This window comes from Lepisma saccharinum, chromosome 30, assembly GCF_977018435.1.
Source record: "Lepisma saccharinum chromosome 30, izLepSacc3.1, whole genome shotgun sequence".
NCBI lineage: Eukaryota > Metazoa > Arthropoda > Insecta > Zygentoma > Lepismatidae > Lepisma > Lepisma saccharinum.
The window spans coordinates 20,339,812-20,358,262 of NC_139258.1; the positions used below are offsets into that span (position 1 = coordinate 20,339,812).

At 37.5% G+C, this 18,451-nt stretch overlaps 1 protein-coding gene across 1 annotated transcript in view; it reads right to left on the reverse strand.

Moving 5' to 3' along the window:
* The window catches only part of LOC145982011 (NPC intracellular cholesterol transporter 1-like), a 92,314-nt gene that overhangs the window by 73,215 nt on the left and 648 nt on the right, over positions 1 to 18,451 (reverse strand). The window contains exons 2-6 of the mRNA XM_083115557.1: positions 8,680 to 8,851; positions 6,793 to 6,993; positions 5,807 to 5,960; positions 4,503 to 4,632; positions 3,073 to 3,280 (exon numbers count right to left, since the gene is read on the reverse strand). Coding sequence (XP_082971683.1) covers positions 3,073 to 3,280; positions 4,503 to 4,632; positions 5,807 to 5,960; positions 6,793 to 6,993; positions 8,680 to 8,851 — 865 coding nt within the window. The remainder of the gene's footprint in view (positions 1 to 3,072; positions 3,281 to 4,502; positions 4,633 to 5,806; positions 5,961 to 6,792; positions 6,994 to 8,679; positions 8,852 to 18,451) is intronic.

An 18,451-nucleotide genomic window follows, 5' to 3' on the forward strand; every position in this document is an offset into this window, starting at 1 on the left:
GAGTGGCATCTCATGGTGGAAATGTGAACTAACTCAATAGTGAAATAAACATGTTCATAGCTTGTACACAGGTGATATTAGCCGGAGAATGTCAAGGACACATATATACACCAAACCCACTGCAGATAACAAGTGGGCATGATGGATATATTCGTCACACCCACTTAAAGGGTTAACCAAAATCATGTACATGGAGAAGAAAACAAGCAGATGACAGTGGCCATTGTTTTAACAGCACAGACAACCTCACTGTTCTTAAAATGCAATCTGGGTAGTGATGTAGAGTCTGGCATCAATGTAAGTCACTCAGAAGACTTCTGCTCATTTGTAGGGTGACCATACATCCTGCTGTGACCGGGACAGTCCCATTTCAGAGGCATGTCCTGGTCGTCCCTTCAATATTATTAAAATACCAGAAGACAGGGGTTTACTGTTTAAGTTACCTTGTGTCACAAGTCGTATTGTTTTGTGTGTGTTCCGTAATTTACAGAGCAGTGCATCAGCTTGTACAGTCACAGACACTTTGGCATTGTAACAATCCCCCATAACATAATGTGATCATTACAACCCAGAAGTGTCCATGACTGTACATGTAGTTTCAATACAACAAGAATTTCAATTTCTGCATCTTGACACGAACTCAAAAGACAAACATCAGCTTAAGCATATGACTAACAGAAGTGACCAGATGGAGACTATAATAATAATAATACCTTTTGACTATGGGAGATCATATTTCATTTTATGATGTACCATTTATATGATCCATACTTAATAATAATAACACTGGTATGCAACCATTTTGCTTCTCTAACGTTAATTTTTTATATTAGCTCCTGTTTTTAGAAAATTAGCCAATTTTCAAAGTACTCCTAATACGAGAACAAATCAGTAAGTCGGTTCCACGATTTTTTTTGCAGAGGATTGGATAATCACACCAAGGTGAACTTTTGGGTACTGAAAATGTCATCCGACCCAAGGCCTTAATGAGTGATTTTGTAATGTTCCTTTGTCGCTTCCACAGATGGCAGCAGTGACAAACATGGCTACCCACCCAACATCAACGGTCAAGTAGCAGCGTTCCGTGCCACTGTTCTTCTGGGCTGAAGGCAAGACACCGACGGAGATTCACGCGAGGATGAAGCTCGTTTATGGAGACGAAGTCCTGTGCCGCAAAACCATCAGGAATTGGTGTCAGCGGTTCAAAGCCGGTCGCACCAGTGTCACGGACGAGGAGCGGTCCGGACGACTGGTGAACGTGTCAAGGCCTACCAGAATCCAAGCTGTCAACGATGCCATACAGTCCAGATCTGGTGCCCTCTTTGGCCCTATGAAGAAGGCATTGTCTGGCCAGCACTTCTCGTCTGATCGTGAAGTGCAACATGCTGTGCAGCAGTCGTTGCAGCAGCAGCGAATGACGTTCTATGCCACTGGCATATCCAAATTGGTGTCACGGTGGGAAAAATGCATTGTCGTCGGTGGTGGATATGTAGAAAAATAAGTAACGAACTGCTACTCCTGCACACCTATTGTCGTCTTGTTTGACCAATAAATTGCTGTGAAAAAAAATCGTGGAACCGACTTATTGATTTGCCCTCGTACATCTGAAGTGTACATTACAGCCTTACTTTCTCTTAATAAGATATGTTTAAAATGTTTCAATGCGTCAATTACATTGATATTACAAAAGAAAGAAATATATGTTAAAGAAATAACATTTCATATTTTTCATTCATGCAATGTTTTGTTATGTTATTGCTCAATATGTACTTTGTTGCGGCGAATATGATGCCTTCCTCTTGGTTCTTTGTGAAAGACCCGTAACATGTTTTGTTCTACTCAGTTGTTTTAAAAAATCAAGTACAGTGAACATATGTGGACTGTTTGTGGAGACTTGAAAGTACTGGGTATACTACTTGGAATGCAATTGGTTCACCAAATACCTTTGTTTTCTTTGCTAGTGGAATGGTAGAGACAAGTACAATCACTGAAACACTACAGCATGGCCAACACGAACACAGCTGTTGCCAGGAGAGAAAAATGTTTTGTGACCTCCCCTCCTTCTTAGGGAAAATGTACTTCTACCACCCTTGCACATCAAGCTCAGACGGATGAAGCAGTTCGTGACATCCCTTCCAGATGATGGTAACACTTTTCAGTATTTAAGGTCAAAGTTTGCAAATAAAAGTGAAGCCAAATTGAAGGCAGGTGTCTTTGAAGGACCACAGATCCGGACTCTCATGGAAGATACTGCTTTCATTGGACACACAACTGAAGATGAAAAGTCAGCCTGGGTTGCTTTTATGAATGTGGCTACGAACTTTCGTGGCAACGTGAAAGCAGAGAACTATCAAGAGATGTTGCAGGCATTCAGGAACTTGGGATGTAGAATGAGTGTTAAGATTCACTTTCTTCACAGTCACGTTACTTACTTCCCAGAAAATCTCTGTGGAGACTGAGTGAAGAACAGGGAGAGCGGTTCCACCAAGACATTAAAGTTATGGAACAGAGGTACCAATGCCGGTGGAATAAGGCCATGATGGCAGATTACTGTTGGTGTTTGATGAGAGATTCTTCCGTATCTCACAATAGAAGTGCGAAACGCCGCAGGGTTCAAGTGATTTAACTTAGTTTAAAACCTCATACATTACTCCAACACAAATTTTGAAGAAATTTCATGTAAATTTATTTCACTTATCACTTACAAGGAAATATTTTTGCATTTAGTTGGTCTGTATTTTAATCACTATGTATAGTATATTATAGTAATACCGAATTCTTTTTTCTTTCATTTCCTCAAAACCAGAGCTAATATCGAAAAAGTAATAACAGATCTGGATTCAGTGACCTCAAATTAATAAAGAACAGCTATTTCATCAAAGCAGCAAGAAAAAAGTATAAAAATGCATACCAGTGTAATAATATGATAATAACAACAATAATTTTGTAATTAGACCTAACCAATTTTTCAGGGGGGTAACTGACCTCTTTGAGATGTCCTGTTTTGGAGTCAAAATATTATAGTCAGCCTACTCATTTGCCTTTACTAAACGTGCCTATAGTGATACTTACTATGAGCTGTTCTGAACTGGCAGGCAATAATGATTCCAAGAAATAGCAATGAGCAGAATCCAAATATGACAATCATGATCAATAAGATACCATTGAAATCAGCTATCAGAAATTCTTCATCCTTATCTGCAAGTTCTAGCAGGTATGCAAATGGTGCAGATGGACAGCTTTCAAAACAATCCACACAACCGCATGCTGGGGTTTCATCCTGCAGAATGAAAAAAAATCAATATAATTGAATTCATACTATTCAGATTTTTTCAATCGGAGGGGGGGGGGGGAGACAATATTACATGCCAAAATGGAATATTTTATGAAAATTTGTCATGGAAAATTACTGACCTCTATTATCTGTTATCCTAACTCTAAAGAGATTTGAGGATATTTTTTTCAAACAAAGAATAATTGTAAATTAAATTATGATTAATATTGTGCAATGTACAAATAATTGTATACTGATATTTAATTACATGAGTTTTACAATAAACAGTAATATAAAAAAGCTTTTTCTTGCAGTTATAATGTGTATATTCACTATCTTTCAATGCTTGTGTCTTTCTCTAAATCAAAAAGAGAGAATTAAACAAATGCATTTGAAATTACAAAACAAAAAAGGATTAAAAATCTAGAAAAGTATATAAAAAGAACAGAACGATTATTGAAATTGAAATTTATTTTTGTGGGTATTTCACATATATTACTAATACATTTGAAGTTATTTTTTATTCCTATGTTTCATTTGATGCTAGAGACGTCATGCTGTGCATTGGCTCTTACCACATCCAATTATTTATTCTTACTAAAAGAGATGTTTCATGCTGTATATTTTAGCCTCAAGTCCTACATTTTGGGGCAATATGTCCTAATTTTTATCTGGCAACACTAGTCACACTACACTGTTGCACAAGTATAGCTCCATGGCCTTTATACTACATGCAACCACAATCACAAGTTACTTTCCAGAAAGCACTTGTATATGACAGTATAAATACACAGTATCAAATGTAACCAACAAGTAATTGTCCCTATGGAAAACAACCCTAACCAATAATATATTTAATTATTCAACAACACATGGAATTGAAATAAATTAGACTACATGAAGGAATTGATTTTCATCTTTTACATTCTTTCAAACTGAATATTCATTGTAATAAACATATTTCATTCTAATACCTGTTCCTGCTTCAGTCAACTTAAAAAAAAGGTAAAGTGTTCCCCTGTGCATAGCACCACGCCATGAAGGCGTATAGGGGGTGTGGGGGTAACGCCCCACACTTTCTTGATCCGGTCGTGAGTGGGGTGATGTGATCAGCATCATGCCCCTGACCGCCTTTACCCCCCTTTTTCAACTTAAGTTTCAGATATTTTTTCTCTCCCAATCCCAACCAATAAATAAAATAATGGAAAATATTTGCATTGATACCTACATCAAACGTCTCATTGCAGGGAACTGTGTTAATCTGCAAAGGAACAAAGCCATCATTATTCTCATCTGAAATTATGTAATTGATTTGAAGAGGACTATACTGATTTCTGTCTCCAATGAAGCTTGCCCACCTGCAAGAAAATAATAAAACTAAGTAATTTTCTTTACATGATGCTACTTTTTTGCAAAATTAGCATAAGCACCAATATTATATTGTTACTATTACCCATATTAATGATAAATTAATACGAGAGAGGACAAACCTTAGGAAAGTTTTGAAAATATATTTTCTGATTTTTCGCTGTTGCTGTTTTATATGCGTGGAATGGTCTCTGTCAGTGCTACCACAACGGGCGAGGCCAGACCATTCTACATAGTACATCTCCTGTGTGTGTGCCTAATCTTCAATAATTAACATCTCTACCCTGGGAGGAACCAGGCAACGTCAAAGTCTACTGTGCTTCAAAGGCAACAGATCCCGTTGCGGTAGCACTGGCAGAGACGATTCCATGCAGGTAAAACAGCAACAGTGAAAACTCATGCGAGGCCAGGCCAGCTCGGTAGCTCAGCGGCAGAGCAATGGCATGGTATGCCGGAGACCCGGCTTCGAGTCCTGGTCGAACTGCATTTTTCGCTGAAAATTTCTACGTAATATTTTATGGTTTGAGTTTTTGTTTTAAATCCACTTTATGCACAGATAGCTTAATCAGGACTGGACCTGCTGTTTAAACTGAAATTCGAACCACTGTGCATTGTGCCTCCAAAGGATATCAAACCCAGGACCCCTTGATTACAAAATGAAGAAGTTACAATTATGCCATCCATGAGGCCTGTAACTAACATTTTGCTATATACATTTTTTTTTCTGGTTGTGTTCCTAATTGAAGATTTGTCGGCTTAGGGGCTGAGCATGTTTCAGGGTCAATATTCGATCTCGCCACCCTTCGAGTCCTTGTCTGGACATGAGTGTTATTTGTGAGATTTCTTTCACCACTTTCATCTAATAAGCACTCACCCTCATTGTTCTAATTAACCAAAAGTGACTGAAAGATGATGATAAATAACAGAAATGGAAAATACAAATAATAAGAGATTTGAAACACTTTATATATGTATAGGCAACAAATTGATATACTTGAAAAGTACTTATAATATCCACAAAACTATTTATTGAAGGTTCTAGTAATTATAGTAAAGATTAACAGAACCTTTGATAAATACTTTCGAGGATGGGATAAATACTTGTAACATTCCAGTATATGATTAAAACATTTTGAACCAAAAGTAATAAAAAATAATGATTACCTTTCCGGATTACATTGGCTGGGGCTGTAATTTCCACACATCATGCCTAATGCTGGACTTCCTGTCGCTGGGACAACAACTCCAACACATGAATCATATGTATTATACATGTAAGTTTCTGATACATAGAAATTTATCTCCGCAACTACTGGTCCTGGAAATATAGTCAATTAAAGACATCAGCTATAAGATCACCTTAAATTTGGAACAAAATATAATGAGAATATACCACCTGTGTTGCACTAAGAACTGGCAACAACTTGCATAATGGCACAGGCAAATGTAAACTTTTCTCACATTTTTTTAGCCATTGTGCTGGTACATCATCCAATGGACTTGTATAAAAAAATTAAAAATGAACACACTGATTTAAGTGAACTACCATTCTGCATTTTAACAGACTAAAAGAACAAAGAATGCTGGCCTACGATGTCATCTTTTAGAATCAAATTTTCCTCACATAAATTTAGGACATTTTCTGATATTAATGTTAATTTTTATTATTACAAGGTTGCTTTGTGTTCATTGTCACAAGCTTGGATAATAGTTTTTCCAATTTATTTTTGTCAACATAATTTGAGTACAGAGTGTGGATAATTGGACAGAAAAACATTTAATCAAAATCTCAAACTACTACTTGTAATATACAAAACATGTAGACATCATTTTGGCCCGGAGCTCTGATGTCTAGTGAACAAAAAAAGAAGCATTTTGTTTTTCTAACATAATTTACAATACTCCCTGGATATTTCTAAATGTAACCATGTATTTCACAAATTTATTGAAAAAAGTCTGTGTAAGGAACAAAATAAAATAAAGGTAGTAGCAGGTAGTAAATATATATATATATATATATATATATATATATATATATATATATATATATATATTATATATATATATATATATATATATATATTCGGAAAAAACTTTCAAACAAGAGAAATAAGGAAATTTTACAATTAGGAAAAAATGTGTTAACTTACCAATACCACCATCTAAATTTTCTATGGATATAATATCTATAAAGTCAGATTGGGTGGGAGAACATGTAAATTCACATATGTGCCTTACAAAGTTTTTGAAACAACTTGGACATCTCATCAATACTGAGGCAGCCATCTGTATGTTAGAACCTAAATTTTCCAGCTGGTCTCCATTACAACAAGTCCTTATTGTGTCAAATGCTAGAATATAAGGAAACACAGAATATTAACAATGTGAAAAACACTAAAGTAAAATATTAAATCTATACAGAGTTTCCTTTCAAGCAGTATGCAACAGAATACTTGCATCTTTCTTTCATATTTGAGAATAAAATATAATAATTGTGTTAATTAAACGATTTGATTGATTGATTGAGTTGGTGTTTTAAGTCCACTTTATGCACAGTAAGGCTAATTGGGACTGAACCTACAGTTTAAAGTGGGACTATGTGCCTCCACCGGGTATCGAACCCGGGACACCTTTTTTTAATGAAAAGAATATTGATAAATATATACAAAAACTTATGACTAGGCATATATCACTTTCACCATAATAAAGTAGCCAAGTACTTATTAAGGGAACTGAAATCTTGATCAGAACGTTTTTACCACCTACAATAATTACACCAGTGTTTCTGAAATAATTGAGGGGTTACAAAAATTTATTGCAAGTAAAGTATACGTTAATGAAACCAGTCCAGAACGAATGAGGAACGCAAACAGTGGCGGCGATTGGGTTCCAAAACCGAGGGAGCAAAGTGCCAAAACTAGGGGGTGGGGGGCAAAGACAGTATATTTCACTTTGTAGATAAGGTTTAGCATAGTGCAGGGGCAAAAGTGGCGAAAAGTGGGGATGGCAACTGCCCCCTCGCCCCCTAATCACCGCCACTGCATACAAATACAAATATTCTATGTGTGCACCACTGGTGTCATGGCACACATCAACATGATAGTCTACTTCTTGCCACACTCGCATCAACATGGGCCTGTAGATAGTGTCTATCACTGCGATCATACACTTACTTAGGTCTACGATATCACGCAGCATAGGTGGAAAAATACCCTTTCTTTGATGAAACCCCATAAAAAGAAGTCACACGGTGCAAGGTCCGGTGATCTTGGGGACCAAAACATTGCAAAAAACACTGAGTGATGTGGGTAATTTAAGTGTCTCCTAGCGGCAGGGATGTGAGATCTCAGCTTAACAAAACATGCACCACATACAAACTGCTTGCATTCCTCGATCAATCTGGACTGGTTTCATTAACGTAAAGTTCAATAGTTTACTTGCAATAAATTTTTGCAACCCCTCAACTATTTCTGAAACACCTGGTATTATTACGTGTTATATACAACATGATTTTATTTTAATTTATTATTATTATTAACATTATTAATTCTGTTTACCTAAATCTATAGGTACGGAAAACATCATACATTAATTCAGTACAATGAGAAATATGGACTAATTTTTTAAAAAAAGACACTGAGCTATACACAAACCACACAATTTCTTGTAAGTAGGAAATCATAAAATTTATTCAGCTGGCATATGAAATTATACTTCAGATTTTTTTGTTGCTAGTTAAATTAAATAATATAATTACCCACCCGGGAAAAAAAAATAGTTGCCTTATACTCCTGACTATGCGTATGCTGCAATCTGTATATATCAATTGTGACCTCCCATATTCACGAAATACTATTAATGAACTAACCATTCATACAATTTAATATATTTTCAATTGTAATTTTTTGGAATTCAACAAAATGTTGCTTATAATGGTATGCATCCAAGCTTTCTTACATGCACATTTATAATTTCCTCTAGCATGATCGGCAAGTGGTTTATTATGACTATTACATGGAACTGGCGAATCTACTTACCACTGTTGAAGAAATAAGGACACCATTGTTCAAGTATATCCAGTGCTGGCTCATCTGTTAGTAGTGGTGCTGTCCTGTTATCTACGCAATTCATTTGTTTCGCATCATGATTTAGGTCGGTACCACACACTCCATACCAAATGCAGTGAGGCTGCTCATCTTCACCTGCAGACTTTTTCAAGAAAAGAATCAATTAAGTTTGATGAAATAATATGTGTTTACTCAGATTTGATTGATTGATTTGTTGTTTTAGGACCACTTTATGCACAGGAAGGCTAATCAGAACTGGACCTAAAGTTTAAAGTGGGATCCGAACAACTGTGTCATGTGCCTCCACCAGGTATCGAACCCGAGATCCCTTGATTACAAGTTGACGACGTTACAACTACGCCATCTGGGAGGCCTTTTTATTTAGATTAGCACACAATTTGGGTGTCTTCATAGTATGGTCATACACATATATACATAAAGAATGGGAGGAGTTTAATTTTAAATCATTCGAAGATTTTTTCTAATTTTAATAGGAATTATTGATGTTAATATTATCATCATCAGAGTTGTTAAATGTCCAGGAACACATAAATTCTAATGAGTTCTATTGGGTTCCGTAACAGGACCGGAATTATTTCATGCACACAATTTAAATTCGGTCCAAGTTGCATATTGTTTCATTTCAATACCGAACTTGGACCACATTTAAAGATAAATAGGTTCTTTACAGTCCAAAACCCATTTATTCTTGCATATCCCCCCCCTCCCCACACACACACACCAGAATTGTATGTATTTACAAATTCTGGACCTTTAATAACCCTGATCATCATTGCTGAGGTTTCGGTCAAACAGTAAAATAATCCCAAACATTGCAGATTAAATACTGGCTTGGTGTCCATACATTAATTCTAATGCCCAAAACAGTATTCTTATTAATTTAAATTGAACTTCAATTGTACTTAAATTTGTGAATTATATAAAAATCTTATGTATCAAAATATATTTTTAGTGGGATTGAGAATTAAACTACTTTATTGAAATGGAAGAGTGCACATTTTTATCTAAAATGTTCAAATTAAGGGTTTAAAAATATGAATTGGCATAATAATGATCATTAATTAACTATAATCATATGAAAAGTGTGGGCCCATGGAACCCCTCCCTTGGGTATGTCACCATACTTTACTTTACAGTACATTGACCCAACATAAAACCATACGTTGGCCCAAGACATAGGCGCCGACTCCATAGGGCTTAGGGGGGCTAGAGCCCCCCCAATGTTAACGATAGGGAGCAGAGCCCCCCCCCCAAATAATTTTGCTTAAGAGGATCTAATGTATTATTTTGCTTCTCTTGTAAAGTTTACTCTGAATTGTGCCACATGAACTTAACTTTAAATACACATTTGAAATTTTCTAGACCATCAACTTTGGGGGAGGGCTATGACCAGAGACAGCAACACACGTGACTTATTACTATATACTAAGTATGTAATTATGAGTATTGTTATTTTTTTTTTTACTAAAAAGAGTTTCAAAAGACGATGTGCATGAACTAGGGTAGTGTATGGGACGTTTGGGTTACAAATGGCTCTCACATGACATTCAGAACGAGATCATTGATATATTATGGAGATCTGTTTTGCGCTCCGTGGTAACAGATATTAAAAAGTCGGGAATATTTCGCTATTATGGTTGACGAAACTTGTGACATATCCATCCGTGGACAATTAATATTCTGCATTCGAACTGTGAATAAAAAAAATGATATTTTTGAGGAATTCATGGGCTTTTATTAGGGGTGTGCAGGAAAGAATTTTCTTGGTCAGGACGGGAAATGTTCGAAATTTCCCGAAGCTCTGAAAATCTCGAATTCTACACGTCATTTTCACTTCAAGTGATTTCTGGATTAAAAAGTAACAATTTACGATAAGTTCCAGAAATTTACAATGCAGAAAACGTCGAGAATTAACGACATTTTAAAATGAGCAATCGGTATGTATTTCCCAACTGCTCGGGATCCCGAAAAGTCGGGAAATCATATCCCGAAGTCGGGATCGGGACGTGATTTTTTTTTTTACCGATCCCGGTCCCGACTTTTCGGGATCCCGCACACCCCTAGCTTCTATGAGATTCCGAACACTGAGGCCAAAACTTAAGAAAGGGAGAGAGTGAGTGATTCATTAATTTATTTCAGTGATCAGAGCACCCAAAAATTTTGACAAGTCGGCGCCCCTGGCCCAAGGTAAAAACCACACATTGGCCCAACGTAAAAACCAATATTGGAACCAAGACCAAATTCCCATTGCCCACCTGTATGTTGTTACGTTTGGTATGACCAACCTTTTTCAGTGCGCTGGGCCAACCACTATTGGTTACCTGAACGTATGTATCTTTATCCTTATCAACATCTGCAAATACCTGAATCCTGTATTAAGTTTCACTTAAAAAATGAAACACTATTTGCAGAAATTTTTAAACATATATGGGAGTCATAACCCCCTTTGGATATAATTTTCATAAAAAAAAATAAGCAATTATAATTATTTTGCCCCATTCACCTACCAATGTTAATGAAATGAAATTGAATCGGTCGAGGAAAACATCCTCTATCAGTCCCTATATTATCCGTACCAGCTAACTGTAGATCAGGGGAACGAGAACAAGCGAGATGGTTCCACCAATGTACAGTGAGAGAAACGGGATTGTGTAATGGGCGACGGGAGTCACCCGATTTCCTTCTTCGCTATGCAGCGTTGCAAACTTTTGAAAAGGATAATACCGAACGCACATGGCAAACGGACCGTATTTTTGTCTCCAGGTCCGTACGATTTGTTTAAGAATTTCTTAGAGAAATATTAGGGATAAAACTGCAACAGCAAATTTTGACAAGGCGTGCATTTAAAGTAGGGACTAAGGTCTGGACCGTACATCCATACATGTGCCGTCAGGACTGTACGGTTGGCAACGCTGCGCTTTCACCACTCGATTTTCCTCCTCTGCCGATATGCGCGGCCCTGCTCTACAGTTAGCTGGGACAGGGTATAGGTGATGATAGATTAGAGCGGTGTTACTTGATCCCCGGGCTCTGCCATCAATTATAACGGGCCATGAAAGATTCTGAAGTATGCAACTTGCAGAGGCGTCTCGTGAACGCATGCGGTGAATGCTGCGCATGCGTCAATTCTGGGAAAAAGGACTGCTTGCTCTGCGACGACATTCATGAGCATTTCTACATTCTAATTTCTTCATATAGGAGAAGTATTTATTTTACACGAGAGCGCTCACCTAAGCTTATATTACATTTCTTGAATCTGAAGTGAAAGAAAGTAATAATTCTTTTCCCACAATTGACGCATGCGTGCACCTCATGCGTTCACGTCCACGAGACGCCTCTGGCAACTTGTATCCCGAACAGGCAACTACAGAACCATCACAAAGAAAGAACCTTCGCTCATTTTCTCCTTCATCCGTTCAACTCGGGCCATAAGCAGGGCCGGATTGAGACGAAATTGGGCCTGATGCATTTACATAGAGTCCAGCGCAGATAATTCTGCCGTGCGATGCGCGAAACAACTAAAGAAGCAGTGTTGCTAATGGAGCAGATAGAAAAATCGCTGCAGTGCGCCGATGCACAGCTGTTACGTACAACAATAAAATTAGAGAATTCAGGTCTATCTAACGTTGAGTTTTAAACGTCATGCATTATACCAGGACTAGGATTAATATGTACTAACAAGTGGCTTTGTATGTAGCTACATACATATGGACTAAAAATTTGCAAAATATGAACTAACACATAAGTAAAATTACCAAAAATGCTGCAAAGAAGACTTCTTCATACGATTCCTTATTTGAGTGATTTCAAACAAAATAAAAAAAAATATATATATTATTTTTCATTGCATTAATGCACTGGTGGCGTTCTAACTTTTCACTCCCAAAACCCGTATACACTGGTATGGAACTGCAACGGCAGATAATAACATGCCAACGTGTTAAACCGCTACAATTGCACCATAACACTCCTCCTGAAGCAGTATTATTATTTCCTCTCTGAGATCGGCGACAGTCGGTTGCCTTTGTTGTACATTTACAAAGGATGCCGGCTTCCACAACAATAACAAGTACATATACTGCCACTAGACGATAAGCTGCGCGGCTTTTTCTTTTGTTATGAACCAGGGCAGGCGCTAGTCATTTTGCCTCCCTGGGAGGTGGCGGCAGATGCCGCTCTATTTCGACCCCCCCCCCCCCGGTCATTACGCAGCAACGGAAAATTGAAAATCAATATATTCCTAACTAAAACATCAAAATATAAAATAAATAATGAGACTTCTTATGCTATTTCAATACTATTCAGCGCAAAAGAATATCTCGCTCGATCACAGTTTTCAATAGGCTTATTTTTTTCTTCTCTTCAAATTTTGCCGCTCTGGGCGATGGGACGGTTCGCCCTCCCCTTCCGCCGGCCCTGCTATGAACTTGGTCACCCATCAAAGCATGGCAATTTTAACACAGAAAACAATATGTATCGCATTAAGCAGCAAAAATGACAGCCTCCTCTATGCAATTTCTACAAGAACACGTGCCGGAGCCAGAGTTGAAATGATGTTGGAGCCACATAATTTATTTATTTTGAATAATTCCAAAATTATGAAATATGAACAATTTGTTGCTGCTGTTCGCTGCTCTCTTGCCAAAATGCTTTATTGGGATGCTAACACCATGACTGGCTTCCTCCTTCATGAACTCGTGCACGTTGCTTAGAATTTCCCGAGCTTGGCTATGCAAGGTTTTTGATTTCAACTTCGACAGAACTGGAGGCATTATGGAATTTAACGTTCATTAGCAAACACACACTTTTACATACACACACGCAATACACGCACACAACGTCAAACCGGTCAAATACTTAGTATAAAATAAAAATATGGTATGGTGCTTCCAATCCAACAAAACTCACCGCCACTTTACCTGCCTTTTCCCCTTCCGTGACAGAAATAGCGCTTCATTATTACAGTTGGCAACACTAGTTACTAGCTAGCCAATGAACATGCACTGCATAAAAGAAGCAAGCACTACGCCGTGCTATATTGCCACATTAGCGTCCCTACCGAACGGGGGGAACCGCGAGCTGGAGCGCTATTCAATTGTTTTCAATGATGTTTGCGCGAGTGTGTCCAGGAATGGAATGACAATGTGGCAACAATAGCGAAGGTTTTCGAGCAGGGTAGAACACATGATGCTAAGAGAGAGGGAGACGAAACGAAAATTCGTTTCTACGCAACGGCAAATTTACGTGTGTGGCACTCTACTATGATTAACATATATATTATTTGTTTTTTCTATTTTAATGTTTTTTTTATTATTTTTGTGATTATGATAATGTACCATGAAATGATTGAGAGGTGCGCTAGTGCTGCTTACTTATATTGCTGGTTTTCGAGCCTTAGCAAGCGCGAATTCTTCGATCGTGTCAGTGAAGTCAAGGCTGCGCAGCAGCTCATGCTCAATGCTCATAAGCGTCAGCATGCTTAGCCTTTCCTGCCTCATTGAAGACCTCAGCTCTCCTTTGACTATTCCCAACTTTGAGAAGCTCCGTTCGCCGGAGGCATTGGACATCATCATGCACAGATAAATGGCCAACGCAATCTCGACGTTTGGAAATGTCTGAGAAAGATTCAACGATGACAGAAGCCTGTAATGGTAAGCTCTGCTGATTCGTTCACAGTCAGCGGTTTCTGAGTGCACATAAATGCAGCAAAATGTACCAGCTCAGCCGCCAGTGTGTCTTCCAAGTCATCTGGATACAGGGTTGGCATGTTTAAAACAAAAGTGTTTAAAACACTTTGTTTTAAACGTTTAAAACACAGGGCTTTGTTTTTTTTACAATTGTTTTAAACGTTTAAAACAATGTGTTTTAAACATGTTTTTTTTAAAAGTGTTTAAAACACATTTTGGTACTTGATATTTCATAGTCTGTGTTAATTTTTTTGTTTGGCAACCCTGTATTTTCATTGAATCTGTGTCAATTAAACCGTGCTTTACGGGTTTCACTTATCGCACAACACTTGAGCAACCTTATGTTCTGACGTCGCAGGAGATCGCTATAAGGGAAATGTAGGACATGCTGTCCCAAAATGTAGGACACAAAATATTTTCAATAAATAATACATATGTCTATAGAACATGTTAGAAAATAATTGAAAAATGACACTTCAGTTTTAAAAAATGAATTCTTAAAAGCAAATTTTCAAAACTTGCAATCATACTAAACAATGCACCTCTTACTACAAGATTTAAATAATACTTCTCAGAGGAGCCAATTTTTCTCAAAATTTCAGGTTTAGTCAAAATCATGGTCAAAATATATTTAGGTTAGAGTGGACAGTCAAACTCTTGAAATTATAGAGACCAGTACCAAACATTTTACAGACTTTATGAAAGAAAGCATTTCTCTTGTGAGTCTGTTGTGCTGATGGTAATGAAAGCACACTCTCAACATTTGCACTATGACCTGTAATGGCAAAAAAATATTCATCCAATTACCGTAATTTGAAATGGTTCCAAAAGTTTCATCTTGGATAGTTTTTAGTTCAATAACAGGGTGTCTACCAAAATAACACATCCAGAATTCTTGACATTTTCTGGACTTTTCTAGACTTTTCCCGTTTTTCTTAACATTTATTTATTCGACCCCTACTTAGGTAAAGTTGGAAATTCGTAATTAAGAAAATAAATATTTATTTAATGAAACCCCCTAGATGAAAACTGAAGCTGTAACTACTTAAGAAGAGAATTAGATCTGCTTTATCTATAAATGCATCCTGCACTGTTTTTGGCAGACTAGCGATGCTTTGGCATCTGGATTGATTGATCGAGTTGGTGTTTTAAGTCCACTTTGTGCACAGTAAGGCTAATCGGGACTGGACCTACAGTTTCAAGTGGGATCCGAACCATTATGATTCTCCACCGGGTATAATCTTATGTGGGGTTTGTGTCTGTTGTCCCTATATGTTTGTGACTGCCCCTTCATCCATCTTATCTTAACACCGTTCATCCTCATCTTCGCGATTAACCAAAGGGGTAGAAAAAGTGAAGTAAAATAAACTAAATCAGTCATTGTGATAAAATTCTTCACCACAAGAATAATTTATTGCCGTTTTATTGATTTCTTTACTTTTTCTTGACTTCCATTACTCTCTTGACTGGCAGGCACCCTGAATAACTTTGTTCTCTATACCCCTGCTTTACAATCAAAATATTGAATAAGAATGGGAAGCACCTTATTTCATCAGTATATACCCAAAGACAAGAAATTCCGCTTAGGCATTGAATAGTAACATCATCAGAAAGTGGTCCTAAAACTTTGTTCATTAATTGCTTCCATTTTATCGTTTGTTTTCTAGCAGGACAAACTTTTCTTTTCTTTTTGGGCAATGACTGAATCAAAATAAATTTCACTAATGAGTTTGGAAGCGCAGTCCATAGACTTGTAACTTGCATGATTTTTTTTGTTATGTATTTCCCTAATTTAATTAATATTATATGATGCTCAAAATGTAGGACATTTATGATATTTTTCAAATTCCTCCCGGACACCGGACATAAGGCTACAATGTAGGACATGTCCGGGAAAAACCGGAAGTCTGGTAACCCTAGGTTAGGCAGGCTAGCTATGTATGCACAAGGTAGCAAAACTGTTGCGCGACAAGAAAGACCCGTGCTTTACTGTAGAATTCGAAACTTCTCAGTTCTTTGTTTCGTACCGTCCTATAAATTTGAGACTGGTGGAAGCTGGAAACTAATATCTGAATACACAATGCGTGATTTTGATCATGACGTGAATTTTTTTCTCTTGGGATACGATTCATTGGTTTGTATAACTGAATGAAGTGCAGATGCTTACTTTTGGTAACATAATTTTGTACTTGGAAAGATAAATTGATCTGGAGAATCTATTATCACATTGCAGGTTGTTTTCTGCTATATAAACTGTTCAGGCAGAGAGAAATATTTCACTCTGATTTTTCCAGGACGAGGATAGTAATTCTATAATATTTAGTTTCTTGAAATTTAGATGAATATGAATCCTAACCTACTTCAGCAGTGGCGGAAAAAAGGGGGGCTATTACCCACAACTTTTGTCCCTGCAGTAGAGGTGTGCGGGATCTCGAAAAGTCGGGATCGGAAAAAAAAATGACTTCCCGATTTTTCGGGATCCCAAGCAGTCGGAGAAATGCGAATGGTCATTTTAAAAAGTCGTCAATTCTCGATGTTTTCTGGATTGTAAATGTCTGGAACTTATCGGAAATTGTTAGTATTTGTACCAGAAGTGCAAAAACAAGCACTTAAGATGGAAATTACGTGTAGAATTCGAGATTTCAAGAGCGTTGGGAAATTTCGAACATATCCCGTTCCGAGAATTTCCCGACTTTGTCGTGAAATTGAGAATTTTCCCCGTCCCGAATGTCGGGATTTTAAGAATTTCCCGCCCCGACCCAAAAAATTCTGCCCCGCAGTATGGTAAACCTTATCTCCAAAGGGAAATAAACTGTCCTTGCCGCCACTGTACTCGTAAAAATGAGTATTTTATCTTTAACGACTTTAACTATAATTTACTGGGAAAAGGTTGACTTTCCTTTGTTTAAAACGTGTTTAAAACATGTTTAAAACATGTTTTTTAAACTCCTGTTTAAAACTATGTTTAAAACAAAAAAAACATGTTTTAAACAAAAAAAACAGTTTGTTTTGTTCTTTTTTAAAAAAACACAAATTTTGCCAACCCTGTCTGGATACGAGGAAACGAGATTCTTTCCTTTGTCCTTGATCTGCTCATGCTCAATGACGTTAGATCCGAGAGAAATCCGAATGTTTTATATACCCCAGTTCAGCTAACAGACTGTCGATCATGACCAGATACCATGGGCGTCGGCAGGGGGGGGGGTAGAACCGGTCGGTCGACCCCCCCACGGAAATCTCTATATATATATTTTTTTTTTCAATTTATGGCAATTTATAAACAAAGCACTTTATTTCACCTCATTTTGCGTCATTGTTTAAAAATGGTCTTGAGATATCGAATTTGGTAGGATGATTTGGTGTTTTAAGTCCACTTTATGCACAGTAAGGCTAGTCGAGACTGGACCTACAGTTTAAAGTGGGATCCGAACCACTATTTGCCTCCACCGGGTTTAAAACCTGGGACCCCTCGATTACAAGCATGAAAATCATTCTGCCTGCGTTAAGTCGGGGCTAACGACAAACACTTCCCATTTAAACTGCTCCAGAAGGTGTTGGGTTACAGCGCCGAGTGATTTTCATCTCTTCCCTGCATTGAAGAACTGGCTAGGAAGTCAAAGCTTCCACACAAATGAGGAGCTTCAAAACAACGTTCAGGGCCATCTCACATCACTGGCGGCAAAGTTCTTCGCAGAGGAAATCGGAAAGCTCGTCCCACGATATGACAAATGCCTGTATCTTAACGACGATTATGTCGAAAAGTAACCAGGTATGTACATAACTTTTGGTAATAAATTCATTTTGTTACTTACACTTGTCTTATGTTTATGGTCCATCGGAGGTCGAAAAAAAAATGACCCTCGTAATTATAACTGTAGATCCAGTCTTGGCCTTTCTGTGCATAATATATAATGGATTGCGTCGCCATAGAGTTCCATTCCCTACATCTCTTACTGCCCTGCTCACGGATCCCATTCCTCCCACCATATGGCTTCTTTATGGATATGCAAGAAGATGTAATTTGACGATCTAAC